The sequence below is a fragment of the Rhinolophus hipposideros genome (assembly GCF_964194185.1).
Source record: "Rhinolophus hipposideros genome assembly, chromosome: 6".
Lineage (NCBI taxonomy): Eukaryota > Metazoa > Chordata > Mammalia > Chiroptera > Rhinolophidae > Rhinolophus > Rhinolophus hipposideros.
Genome location: NC_138052.1, coordinates 76,811,149 through 76,825,129, shown reverse-complemented (window position 1 = coordinate 76,825,129; position 13,981 = coordinate 76,811,149). Strand labels below are relative to the sequence as shown.

The window sequence follows — 13,981 nt, the reverse complement described above, 5'->3', positions numbered from 1 at the left end:
ACAAAAATATGTGAAGGCTTCTTGAAAATACCGATTACTAAGTCACAATGACAAAGGCAATGCTAGTGAAAATCCTAGAGGGTTTCCTTCGCAGAGTGACAAGCCACTTCTAAAACTAATGAAATGCAAAGGGCCAAAATGACCAAGACATTCTTGAAGAAAAAAAAGTTGAAGGACTTACATTACCAGCCATCAAGACTTTATTCTAAAGCTACAATAATGTTAGAGAACCAGTTCGAGGATAGAAAAAAATGGAGCTATGGAACAGAAGAGAGCCCTGGCACACCCTCACACACATATATGGACTTAGGTCAAGATTTATAATGCAATCAGTGAAGGACCGTTTGTTCAAAACAAAAAGGAGCTGAGTCCAATGGGAGAGCCATGAAAAAAAAAGGAGGCTTGACCCTTAAACGTCACACAAATAATAAAGCTTCCTGAAGTAGCCATGGAAGAATATTTACTGACCTTAGGCTAAATACTTCTTAAACAGGACATGAAAACCACTGACTATAAAGGGGAAAAAAATTGATCAATTAAAATTAAGTACCTATGTGTAAAATTACAGTGTTCGTAGCTGGAGAAAGTACTAACTGCACTTTCTTTCAAGGACATTATGCCATTTTCAGTGGCCTGAGCATGGCCTGAGCCCTGTATAACTGATTAATATGTAATCTTCTAAAGCCCTTACACAGTACCTGGCTTTTCCCCTCCATGATTTCCTTGAGGCGTTTTAATACTGTACTGAGGCTTCGAAGCTGAACAGCTGTACGAGGGTCATGACCTCCAAAGGTAGGTTCTGCTTTCCTTCTTGTTTCTGAGTCAGATTTGCCAAAAATAAAAAAATAAAGAGCAACCTGTTAATAGTCTCCAGTATCTATGCAAAACAATGTACACACGTGATGCGCAGTGCCTCTTATCGTTAGTACATATTTATGTTCTCCCAACGAGTGGTATGAATCGAGAGTTAAAACTAGTCTTTATGAAGGTAAAAGGTTGAAAGTGTTTCTTATTACCATGTAAAACACTACTTCACAAGCAAGTAAGTGAGGCCACAGATGATTTTGAGGCCTGGGACGAGAGGATTGGTTAAATGGCCCCAAATTCATTAATGATTTCTTGGGCCCTTTGGCCCCAAGACAAAATAAATATCTGCTAGAAATTTAGCAGAAGAAAAAGCAATCCTAGTGAGTTAACCTAGGTTAGCCTCTACAGTCAAGCAGTCAGCAGCGGGGCTGAACAGTTCAGGCTGCAGACCACATATCAATGTCTCATGCAGCAGAGGATCACAAAGGAATTTACAGCCCAGTCCCCAAAGTCTGACAGACTTCAGCACGTCCAGGATGGTCATTTACCCACAGAGTTTCTTCCTTCAGCAATGTCCATGTAGATTAAAACTGCCAAAGAATTGCTAGAACTCCAATTCTACCTTTCCAGCTACCTCTTCACCCCTACAGCTCTACACTGGAAGGGTTATTGACACTTCAAACAGCGATAACTGAGTCCAGTCCTAACAATAAAACAAGCCCAAATTCCAGCTTTGTGGTCAGAAGGGGGTGTGCCTGCCAAAGCTGTCATCATATATCATTTCCTTATTTTAGAGCAAGATTACTACTGAAGTTTCTACCTATTCCTGTATACCTATAACCTCATCAACCTAATAACCTATGGCAAAGCAAGATGGAAAATAGCCCACCTACAACTTTCTCAAACTCACTTGTTTGTAGATTTGTTTTAGGTGTGCTTTGTTTGGGTTGCATGGGGGAAAAAGAAAGAGGTTAGTATCTAAATATAAATTGACAAAGATTTCCAAGATAATTTAATTACAGAAACAACTATCTAAACAGCACCTATGTTAGAAAACTATCTTTTTACAAATAGTAATGTCCTAATTTCAGCAGATACCTGTGTTGTTACTCGAATAAAAATAAATGAGAATTAGAATGACCAAATTTTCTTGAGTATCACAATATAAAGCAACTCCCCATGATTTATGAATGGAAAAAAGAGACAAAGGAAGCTGTTAGAATCCTAATGGTTCTACTTCACAATTAATTGTGAAGCCCCTTGCAGTTAGCCAGTTAGGAATATAAGAGAGTATTAATAGCATCAACCATTGGAAAAGGAAGAGCAAGACTGTTCCTGAAACCAACAGAATCAGAGATCTCAGATAAAGATGTAAGATCCCTGAGAGAAAATCTGGTCCAGCACTTTGTCTGCCCTTAGACAAACCATCTTAGCTGCTTCTCTTATAAAACAGATATCAGTAAATTAAATGACTCTCCTAAGGTCACAAAACTAGCAAATTGTGGAATTATGGCCTTTTAGTAGGAAAAGGAACTTGACTGGTCAAATAGTCGCAGGTTTCTGAGCCTCTCGCAGCTAAGGTCGAACCAAAGAATCAAGTGAACTTAATAAAACACAGTAAGGCATGGTGGGGGCTGCAGCAAATCAGACAGTACAAGCTCCACTCAGTGATACTTAAAGTCTGATTTATCAAAACACCAAGGCAAGATTTGGTAGGCTGTCAATTTGGAACCCCTACAAGATAAGATTAATCTTAATTCAGCACAGGATTTAGTCAGAAGAGCTCCCTCAACAAAAATAGGACAATTGTCACGGGTCAGGTTAAAAAGCTAAGGAGAGTTTACTGCGGCTAAAAGTTAAAGTGGGGATGGTCTCTTCCTTCCATTCTTTAGAGTAAAAGGAGAGCAACTTGCTCCCTCACCCCGGTCCCACCTTCTGATTCCTTCCAAATGGCTGACATAACCCAAGCTGAGGCTCATTGCCCTAGGAAACCTGCAGAGGTGATGCAGCCAGCTCTGTTCCAGTCCTTAGAGAGAAACCCTTCTTCTGTGTGATTTATCCTCCTCCTGACCCACCAGAAAAACGGTTCTAAACCAAGTCCCAACTAGCAATAAAATATCCTCCTGCCACCCGCCATTACCTGCACCTGCCTATTTTTCACTCGAAGATCTCATGGGGAAAATTGTGCAGACAAGACAGGATCTGGTGTTCAGGGCCATTTGATTTCCAAGGCTGCACCCCTTCCCCTCTATTCTGTCTCCTCTCACTGACTTTCTTCTATCACCTTGAGTTGGGCAAACCACAGCACTGAGTTTAATACTCTAACAAAAATAAAACATCAACAACTCACTTTATCTAGTCTGTCACTTCAGAAACTGATCCCCAGCCTATACTCATCAGAAGAGCATGAAAATGAAGGAGCAGAACCTGTGTAGGAGACCAGGATGGAGAACAAACAGGCAAGAGGAGCTCAGCTTATGCAGCCACACTGACATTTTGCATCCCAACACGACAAAAGGCCAAGAGCAAGGGGCAGCCGACTAACAGAGGTGAGAGAGCTCTGCGGCCAGAGGCATGCACAGCACATTTCACTAGCCATCCCAAGGACAGATGCAGGATTCATTCACAAAGCTGAAACTAACCTGTGTTCTCCTGGGGATGTTGCAAACTGTTCTCTGCTGAAAGCCAAGCAAGTAATTAATCAAAAAACAGTCAAGAGATCTCTGCCTGGCCTAAATTAAAGTTTAATAAAAAAATGTTTAAGAATTTCTCTTTTTTAGGTACCTACAAATTCTTTCACTACCTAGGTAATAGTTTCATTCATTCTGAAGAGTACCTGACTATTCCAAATAGCAGAAAAGTTAAGTCAATAAGTCAATAAACACCCTGGGAAACAATGACTGGAAAAATCTAACACAGAGAGCGGAATGAAGAACACTGTCTTACCTAACACTGTTGAAGATCGTCGCTGGAGCTCCTCATTAAGCTGTTTCTTATAAGGTGTAGGTGACCTCACAGATTGCACTCGTGAAGGGAGCTGAGGGCTGGTCCAACTTCCACTCAGAGATGGCTGTTCTCCCTGGCTCCCTTCTGCTCTCTCTGTAGCAAAGGAAAGCTTGGCATTATTTGAAAAACTAAGACTCAGAATTCAGCAAAGAGAAGGCAATAGGTGAAAATTTTCAGGAAAGAACATAAGAACATATGCACAACATGCATCATTAAAAATTAGGGTTTGAAACATTGAAAAAAAGGTAGCAAAATTACAAGCCAATAATCACATTCTTGGTGTATGTGATCTTCAGTTTGTTCTACTTTGCATTGGTAATACCTTAAGCACATTAAAGAAAACAGAATGGAAGCTACACATAAAGGCAGAGATTTTTTTCGGGGGGGTGGTGCGGGCGGTTCTGTTTTGTTTATGGACTAGATCCCTTGCACTGTTAAAACAGTATCCAGTGGATAGTAGGTGATCAATAAACATTTGCTAAATAAAAATTGTGTCTCGTGATGACTAAATATGATGTAGGATACTGGAACAGAAAAAGGACATTAGGTAAAAACTGAAGAAAGATGAATAAAATACATGCTTGAGTTAATAATAATGTATCAATAATGGTTCGCTAATTGTAATAAATGTACAATTATTATAATTATTTAAATGTACAATTACATCTTACTAACACAGAGAGGAATGAAGAACACTGTCTTACCTAATACTCTAAGATGTTAATAATAAGAGAAACTGGGTACAGGGTATATAAGAAATCTCTATACCATCTTCTCAGTTTTTTGTAAATCTAAAACTAATCTAAACAATAAGGTTTACTTTTTAAAAATATAAAAAGATCATTGTCTTAAAGATGGACTTAATAGGTTTTACAGAACTTTAAACATGACTACTAATAAATATCAGTTAATACTATTAAAATTTCTACTAAGTTAAACTACTAACCCCAAATTTCTTACAACAAAGGGGATCACTTTCTAATCCATTTCAAATACAGCCAAATACAAAGCAAAAGTTGTAATCCATGTTTTCTTAATTTTTCTTCCAGGTGAAGAATATATTACTTAAAAAGAGCTCACTTTAAAAGTATCTTTTAACTTGCTAGTATTACATTTACACCTTGTCTAAAGGGTTGAAGTCAACAGCAGGCCTGCTGATAATTTCCATTTAAAAAAAATAAGAACCTTTTCTCCTGTGTGCTGATCCTTTTAGTTTCATTGCTTTAATTAAAATCTTTTATCAAATATATGGTGATGGAAGCAGAACTGATTCTCGGTGGTGAACACACAACGTGATACATAGATGATGTATTACAGAATTGTACACTTGAAACCTCTGTTATTTTACTAACCACTGTCAACCCCAATAAATTTTAATTTAAAAAAAAAAAAATCTTTTGGCCATTAACCCCTGAAAGAACAAAGTCCATTCCATGAACTTAAGGAAATTGAAACATATAAAGAAAGGGGGGAAAATGGTCACTTTAAAAAGGGTCCTCCTTTTAACATTTAGTTTCAATTCAAATCTTCAGTTACGAACAATTAATAAAATTACAGTGAAAACTCTAGCTTTCTTTTCTTAAGCAATGAACCCCAGTGACCTATAATTAAAGCTCTCTTTGTTAATAATTCACCTTTTTGCAGACATGACATTAAAACTGAACAAGAGAATTACAGAGAATCAAAACTGTAGTTTCTGTGATCTTGAAGAATAAGTCTTACCTTTGTTAAATCGAAAGAGATTTACAAAAGAACTATATGCTGATTTAAAAGGAGGTTCGTCCTGATCAGGAGTCAAAGGTTTAAAGTGTGTGAGATGAGAAGGACTAGTAGGAGATCGAGGCAAATCATTGGCAAAGTCCGGTGTTGGGGAAGTCTTATCATCTGTGGCCATTTCATGAGTCTAAAAAAAAAAAAAGAATAAGCTAAAGATATGTTCCTCGGGAAGCCCAAACCTTAATTCTAAACAGCATCCCTAAATATCTGAAAATCTGACTCTGAAAATTCAGACCTGTGAAAACCAAAGAACAAATAGATCTCCAAATTAAAGCTTAAAAACTCTGAGGTCTGGATCATAAGACAGTCTCTATCACCTAAAACTATGATTGCAGAGCCAATCGAATTTTCAACATTGCTACTCAAATTACAGAACATATCAAAATTATTTTTAAAAATTGGAGATCAGGCATAAATGTGAGCAGATAAAAAGAAAAAATGTATTTTTGCATAATTTATATATTTTTCATTTTAAGATTTTTTTTGGGAAAAAGACATTCAATAGCTTTTTAAAATTATGGGGGGACACTGGTTTTACACAAGCATATATTCCTCACAGCTTTATTTTACTTATTTCAATTTTTTCTTTGAAAAAATGTAAAAGATAAATATTTCCAAGAAAAGAAAATGAAATAGTCATCCCTTAATGACACTTCTATATAACCTCCAAAATTACCTCAAGCTATGCCTCAACACCTTGAGAACTACCCAAATCAACAAGCTGTTCCCCATCATCTTCCTCCTAGGCAAATGAACCTGGTTTTTCTCCTTTTAAGCCTAAACTCATATAGACATTAAAACGAAGATCTTAAAGGGCATTTTTTTTCAAATAACCAAAATTCATAATTCAACCAAAGCAGTAAAGGAAAACACATCAACCAGATGTAGATTACAGAAAAGCACATATGTCTATTTTCTGCCATATTGATTAATACTTCAAATAAAAGACAGGAACCATGAACTATGTATAACTCTAGTCATCAAAGTGCTATGATGTGTAATCTACTTTATACTTTACAAAGAGGACATTACATTCTTATAAAACTCTTCACTTTCAAAATCATATCTACCATCTCATTTAATTTTTACAAAATCCTGGAAGGCTCACAGAACTGGTCTTATTACTTTATTTTACCTTTGAGGCAAACAATGTACACTTAACCTAAAACAACTTTCTTGAGGGTCACACAACTGGTCAGTGGTAGAGTGTAACTAAACTCCAAGTTTCAGCCCAGAGTTCTTCTTTAGAGCAAAATTACTTTTGTAGCTCTTCACAGACCTCCAATTCTAGCCTATCTGAATTCTAACTACTCAAGATGTTGCCTGATTAATAATTTACTTAATAAATTAATTAAACAAAGCAGAAATGAAACCACTGACTTGAACAAAATTTTGGCAATAAATGTTTACGGGAATGGAAGAAGGGGGGAAGGCAAAGAGGAAGAAGAGGAAGGAGCAGAGGAGAGAAGAGGAAGGAGGAAAGAAAGGTCCCTAACATCTTGTATTGGGAAGAGTAGTCAACAATCCTTCTAAAGTGTAATGACAATCCATAGTCCAGTATAAAGAGTTAGAAAATAAGCTGGAGATTCATCAAACGTAAATTTCAAAAGGTAAAAGGGGGGGGGGAGCACTGTAGAGACAGAATAATGTGATGGCAATAACCCTCAAGGCCTCGGAAATCAGCCTACATTCTACTTTGACACAAGTAACATCTGAAGCAGTTAGCAATCTGCCTAAAGAGTCTTGGCATTACTTCTAAGGGTCACTCACCCACCTAAAACTTCTATTAGGCTATGGAGATATGAGGATAAAAATTACAATCAAAACAATCAGCAAATGTAGTCTCTGAAACATAAATGCAATCACATAGACTTAATCTTAAAAATCAAATCATGACATCAGAATCCTGAAAAAAATACCTTACAACATTTTATTCTCTGGTAGCTTAATAACTGTGATATAAACTAGGACTCTTTCCTCACTGATAATTTAAAGCATTAACTTCCTCAAAAGATCTCTGGTGTATCACCAGTACGTTGCCTCTTCTCATTTGAAGGTTGCAATTATATACAGACCCACTTCACACTATCTTGATGCTTAAGCCAGTCTGAAGGCTAATCAGACATTAACATGTAAAAAATAAACCCGATCTACCAGCCAACATCAAAATTTTGGCAGATGAAAAAAAATCCAAACATCAGTGAAATCATTTCTAACTAGTTTCTTTTTTAAGTACTCAAAATATACTTAATAATCCAGGACAGCTGAATACTAGAAATGTTTCCATCAACAAAGATTTTTTTGTTCAATTTTTGATCAACATGCCAACAGAAACACTAAAAGAAAACCACAGCGTGGTGCATATTCCTCTTCCCCAAAGAAGAAAAGGGAAAGTATGCAATGGGAGGCAGCCTTAAAAACAAAAGAAGAGAGAGAGAGAGAGAGAGAGAGAGAGAGAGAGAGAGAGAGAAGTAATTTTGCTCTACAGAAGAGACTTAACCTGCTCAATTTTTGTCACAACCCCAAACCCACCGAAGATTAAAAATCCTGATAGAGTGGGAATTTTGGAGTGGCAGCAAACAAGATTCAAATAAATCAGGAATTAGATTCAAATACATCAGAAATATGACAGTGCAATATACCAAACAACTACCTGTACCGTCAATATCGTACCAATTTTACAACAGCGGATGCACTGAATCAATATATGAGAATTTAACATATACACACATCAAATAAACAAAAATAATTTGCTTACTACAGAACTCTAGCATTTCTCATATTTCTTGAATGTCTTAAGAACAATAATCTCTACAATGGACCTAAGACCCTTAATTCCTTAAAAATATCCCTTACATTCCAGTCTCAGCCTCTCGTTGGGAACATTTTAAGCAAAAGGGAAAAAATACTAATTGGGAAATCAAGTCTCCTTCCCAGAGACTTTGAAACACAGACAGAAATGGGACAGCCTCAAGTAGCAGAGGCAAGCATTCAGGGAGGCATGCACATATTTGAAATCCCACTATTGCTGTCGTTTGTGCACCTCATGAACTTTCTTTTCCAGTCTACGCACGCATCTGTGACAGACTGAGCGCTGCTCCACCAGAGGGAGGAGGAATTGGACGGTGCACCTCCAAAATCAGCGGAGGTCCACGGGAAAGAGAGGGAGGGACAAGGGAACTTCGAATGTTTCCAAGGAAACCTCTTCAGGAACAGCCCCACCCGGCTCCCTTCCCCACTCGCGTGACCAGGGGCAACCGGGGAATCAGGGGCGCCGGCTAACTGCAGGCACGGCTTCTCTGCCCTTCGTTGCCCAGTCTCGCTCGCAGCCTGGCCTCCAGCCGCGGTTGTGGAGCCCTGGCTCTCGCCCTCACTTCAGCCTTCCCCTCCGCTCTGGCCCCCGAGCTCCCCAAACCGGCCTTCTTCCCTACTCCCCGCCCCACCCGGCGGAGCGCCGGGCCCCCGCCCTGATCTGCGCCTTCCGCCCGGGCCCTGCAGACCCCGCCACCCCAGCCGCGGGTTCACCTGGCTCAGGCACAGGAAGCCGGCTCCGGATCGCAGCACCGGGGGACGCGGGCAGTTGGCAGTTGCCGCAGGCTGCAAAGCTGCTTACCTGGTTGATGCGGCTTCTCGCTTCCCTCCAAGGCTCCACCTCCTGTTTCCGCTCCCCTCCAATCCGCAACTTTCCCGGCCACGTGCTCCGCCCTCTTCTCCGCCTCCCGCGAGACGCTTGGATCAGATGCTCAGGCAGAGGGAGTCCAGCGCAGATAGAGTCGTCCAAGACCCTTTGGCCGAGGTGAGGCTGTCTCAGCCTTCCAACAGGAAACCAGACCGACTGCGCGCGTGAGCATCACGCGTGCAGCGTCACCAGATGGGTGAGTGTCAGACGGCAGTTACCGTATGTGTCCGATTACGTGGGCACTCATAATGTGTAACTACGCTCAATGTTCTTACAGGGTGATGTTCCCTTGGGTGGTACAGAGCACTTCTATCAAGAGACGACTTGTTATCAGACTTGAGTGACTCTGCCAATACCTCCTAGTCACGTGACCTTACATTACTGACTTCTTTAGGCCCAGGCCTCTTTTCTGTAAAATGGACCTAATAATAGTACCCACTGAACAGATAGTTGTTTCAAAATTGAGTAAAACATTGCACATAAAGCATTCGGCATAGTGTCTAACCCAGAGTAAGTGATGGTAGTTCTGTGAACTGGACCAAAAATGGCCACATGCTAAACCTAACAAGCTAAGGGAAGACCTTCCTGACAGACCTTACAAATTCGGAGACCCAACGTAACCGCATAGGATGGTCTGAACTTCCCAATTCCTAACTAAAAGCAGGTCTGGAGGCTAGACACGTCTATGTTAAGTGAGCTTCCCTGTTGTCCTTTTGCATCTAAATAACATTCCTTTGAAATGTAGGAGTAATCTTTCCCAGACCCTTCAGGGCACAACCACCAGCACCAAACCACCAGACCACAGAACCCCGCAAGGTTATCTTGTTTCCCCACATTACATCTCTGTGTTCTGTAAATGTTCATTATTAACTATTCCGTACCAGCAGTGTAAAAGAGAAGTATGTGTCTCTCTGTTTTACTTTTAGACCAATCCTAGAGATTCTACCCCCACTTTGCTTTCTCTTCTCCTACTCTCTTAATCCACCACCAATGAATTGTATGTAACCCTCCTTACATCTCCACCTTTCATTCTAATGTATAAAATAAGCTGCCATTCTCCGAAGCATTTTTTTTAATCCATTGAGATTTTGCTTCCCAGCAATTGTCATTAGTTTGGCTCAAATAAACTCATAAAAATTCTCTACAGGTTTGGACATTTCTTACATCAACAGCTCTATAGCTAATCTTTTGCTCAAATTTTGAGTTGCAAAGACAGGTGCAAATAAAGTTACCAAGCCCCCATTTTGCTCAGCCTGAATTATCCATAATTTTGCCCTGTGTTGAGCGTTGTGCCATTAGCTGAAGAAAACGTCAAAATCTTCTGATCATAATTATGGAGCTTGGCAGGAGTGATTGGAAAGGAAATTAAACCAAAAGTGAGGTGCTATTTTAATTAAATTCTGCAAGCTCTTTTCCTCAAGAGTTTTGACAAATCCCTACCCAGCTTTCTTTGAGTTTGTCTTCTTAGCTGCTGGAGAGTAACACTGAAGCCTGATGGCTGATACCAGTACAAATCTTCACCATCCTCAGCTGGGCAATCATCCTAGGAGTTGGCAGTCAGCTTCCTCTTCCATTCCTCACTACTGCTATTGCACACATACACACACACACCACCTTGACTATCATTCTCAGCAGAGATTCTCATCTACCTACCCTGTTTTCCCAGAAATAAGACCTAGCTGAATGATCAGCTCTAGTGTGTTTTTGGAGCAAAAATTAATATAAGATCTGGTATTATATTATATTTAGATTATATTATACTATACTATATTATATTATATTATATTAAAGACCCAGTCTTATTTTACTATAATTTACTTATTATACTTATTTACTATATTAATTTTTGCTCCAAAAGGTGCATTATAGCTGATTGTCCGGCTAGGTCTTCTTTTCAGGGAAACACGGTAAGTGAAAAAGCGGAGGTTGTTGAGTGTGACCCCTAATAACCTAAGCAGCACCAACACCACATTTACCTGTATCCACATCTACCCTGGCCTGCCTACAGCGCTCAACCTTGGGAGAAAGGGGCTGCTTCTTCTTCCCCAGCTCAATCCTACCAGTACCAGTCTACCCTCTCCTAGCTCCCCTGGGAGTTTGCACCATATCTTCAACCTCTCCTTTTCCAATGACTCATCCTCTCTTCAACCCATAAATATGTTCAAGCCTGTCTAAAAAAAAAAAAAAAAAAAAAAAAAAACCTCCCCCCTTATAATTAGTCCACCAGATGTTAACATTTCATAAACTTACAACAAAATATAAATCAGACACACAGAGCATATAAACAGAATAGTTAGCCCCATAAAGGCCCTAATTATACAGAAATTCTATAAATGGTGTTAAAAGATAAAGTGAGGCATATTAAAAATGTTAAGAATTTATTTGGGCAAAAATGTCTTTGAATAGGGGAGCTCCAAAATGGAAGTGGTCAGGAGTACTCCAGGACAGAAGCTAGGGGAAAGATTTTTATAGAGAAGAGGCAGAAGCAAAGCAAGGAAATTATCTGATTGGCTATAGCTTAAGCAGGTGCCTTATTTGGGAAAGCCTAGGTGGCTGTTTGTGATTAGTTGTTCTTAGGTTTCCAATTTATAACCTTGAGGCATTACAGGCTTAGGTTTTGGTTTGCTTACAGAGACTACTAGGGCATTAAAACTACCTCAGTCTAATGACCTCCTTGTTTAACAATGGTAAAACCAAACGGCCATTTGACAAAAATTTTTGAGTGATTAATTTGATGAACAATATGTTAAGTAGACACTAGAGATAAAATTGTGAACAGGACACAGTCCATGTCCTCAAGAAGCTTACAGTCTGATATCTATATTAGCTTACAGTTTAATCTCTGTGAAAAAGACATGGAAAACTGGCTACCATTTGGTGTGGGGGGGGGGGAATCAGTTTTAATTCTCACCTCAGACCAGACATCAAATTAATTCCAGAAGAATTTTATCTATAAAGAGATATTTTATGTAAATACCCTTCTCAAAAGCTTTCATCAGAGCGCATATTTATGATTCTTGCCAAGCCAATTATTATTATAATAGAACTATGCTTGTAGTCCTCTATATGTATTGCATTTATACTAAAAATAAATAAATAAATAATAGCTTTTCCTTCTCTATTTTTTTATATTGGTTAGTATTATTGAATTAAAATTAATTTATCTTTTAACAGTATCGATAGGCATATCCCTCCTAGAGAATGATGTGATAGATCTAATAAGCACCTTAAAAGTATTTACACTCCTTGATCCAACTCTAGCAATCTAGCCTAAGAAACACAGAAGCCTGAAGGCTAATACCAGTACAATAAAGTATATCTAAATGTGTTTGTCACAGTTATTTAAAACAGTAAAAAGTAAATAAATAAAAAAGAAACAAATTTCTAACCAACACAAACCACATGAAAGTAATACAATCAAATGATGGACAATTATGCAGTCATCAAAAATTATGTTTACTAAATAAAGCATTCATCTTCATTTCACAACCTTCTTTTCTCCAAATTTCCCCCTATAGAATTATTCTTCTTAAAGGGCATTCATGAGGTCTTCCTACTTGCCAAAGTATTTTCAGGATGTATCTTCCTTGCCCTCTCCAAACGTTTTTGGAAACTTTCTCATCCTTTGGCTTCCCTCAGGCTCTACTGATTCTTCTACTACCCCCAGAGAGTCCTTCTCATTCTCTTTTGGGTGGCCTTTTCCTCCACCTGGCTTTTTAAAAGATGTTAAGTGTTCCTCACAGTTCTTGCTGAGATAGACTCTTCTTCTTCTTCTACACAAGACTCCCACCTTATTTGCAGTTTTATATTCACATTTCAAGCAGTAATTTAATTTCAGCCAAACATTATTTGCTACATTTAATTAATGTTGCTAATGGTAACCTATTATACTTTTGTTTCTAGGCTTTCTATCTATAAATTTATTATTTTATAGTTGTATAAGGGCTAGCAACATAAGGAACAAATATCTAGTTTTATGCATATCTATAGTAATAAGTCAATTTCAGGGATCTGCAAAAAAGTTATTTTCAGTGAAAAGGAGTTTCTATATTACTGGCTTAGAAAATACTGTTTTAGATGCTGAAACTCCCATAAGTTCCCTTTCTTCCCACACTGGTTTAAAGCCAAATTTGCAGCCCATCTCCAGAAGTGTTTGGGTTTGATGGAATATATTTTGTGATTAAATTCACTTTGGTTCTATATAATTTCCTATTTTTATCCTCTCTTTTCCTCATTTTATATTCAATGTCTTTTATCGTGCTATACTGTGTGTATCTTGAAGGCTGCCTAAATCCTTTCTAGAACAAGAATGAATATAAATACTTTCAGTAAAGGGAAAAAAGTAATAAAAACTGTGAACCCCAATATAAGATGGAGTAAATTTACAATCTCAGTTGGCTTTGAGCCTCAGATTCGAGATGAAATACAAGCTCATACATCTCTATAATCATTTCTACAGGAATATATGGAGTTCATAGCTACTTTCTGTTAATCCACCTCAAAAACCAACAAGCCCAATACCTGTGTATTCTTTCTTCCTTATCTTTTAGGAAAAATACCAGTGCCCTCTAGTGTCAAAAATGCACCTTGCATAGTGACTTTCATATCACTTGATCTTCAAAGAGTAATTGTAATAATCCGAGGCTACCGATGCTAGAGATAATTTTTTAAAATAATTATTTGGGGACATTAAGTCCCGGACAGGAACATACA

At 38.4% G+C, this 13,981-nt stretch overlaps 1 protein-coding gene across 5 annotated transcripts in view; it reads right to left on the bottom strand.

Annotated features, from left to right (window-relative positions):
* Positions 1–9,263, bottom strand: part of PIKFYVE (phosphoinositide kinase, FYVE-type zinc finger containing) — a 73,564-nt gene extending 64,301 nt beyond the window's left edge. For 2 of the 5 annotated variants that reach the window (XM_081052324.1, XM_081052327.1), the window contains exons 1-5: positions 9,115–9,239; positions 5,536–5,716; positions 3,754–3,906; positions 3,450–3,485; positions 699–817 (exon numbers count right to left, since the gene is read on the bottom strand). In XM_081052324.1, the coding sequence (XP_080908450.1) occupies positions 699–817; positions 3,450–3,485; positions 3,754–3,906; positions 5,536–5,707 (480 nt within the window). In that variant the 5' untranslated portion in view covers positions 5,708–5,716; positions 9,115–9,239. Of the gene's footprint in view, positions 1–698; positions 818–3,449; positions 3,486–3,753; positions 3,907–5,535; positions 5,717–9,114 lie in introns of all 5 variants that reach the window. The other 3 variants (XM_081052326.1, XM_081052328.1, XM_081052325.1) reach the window with 2 other exon arrangements.
* Between the last annotated feature and the right edge of the window lie 4,718 nt (positions 9,264–13,981).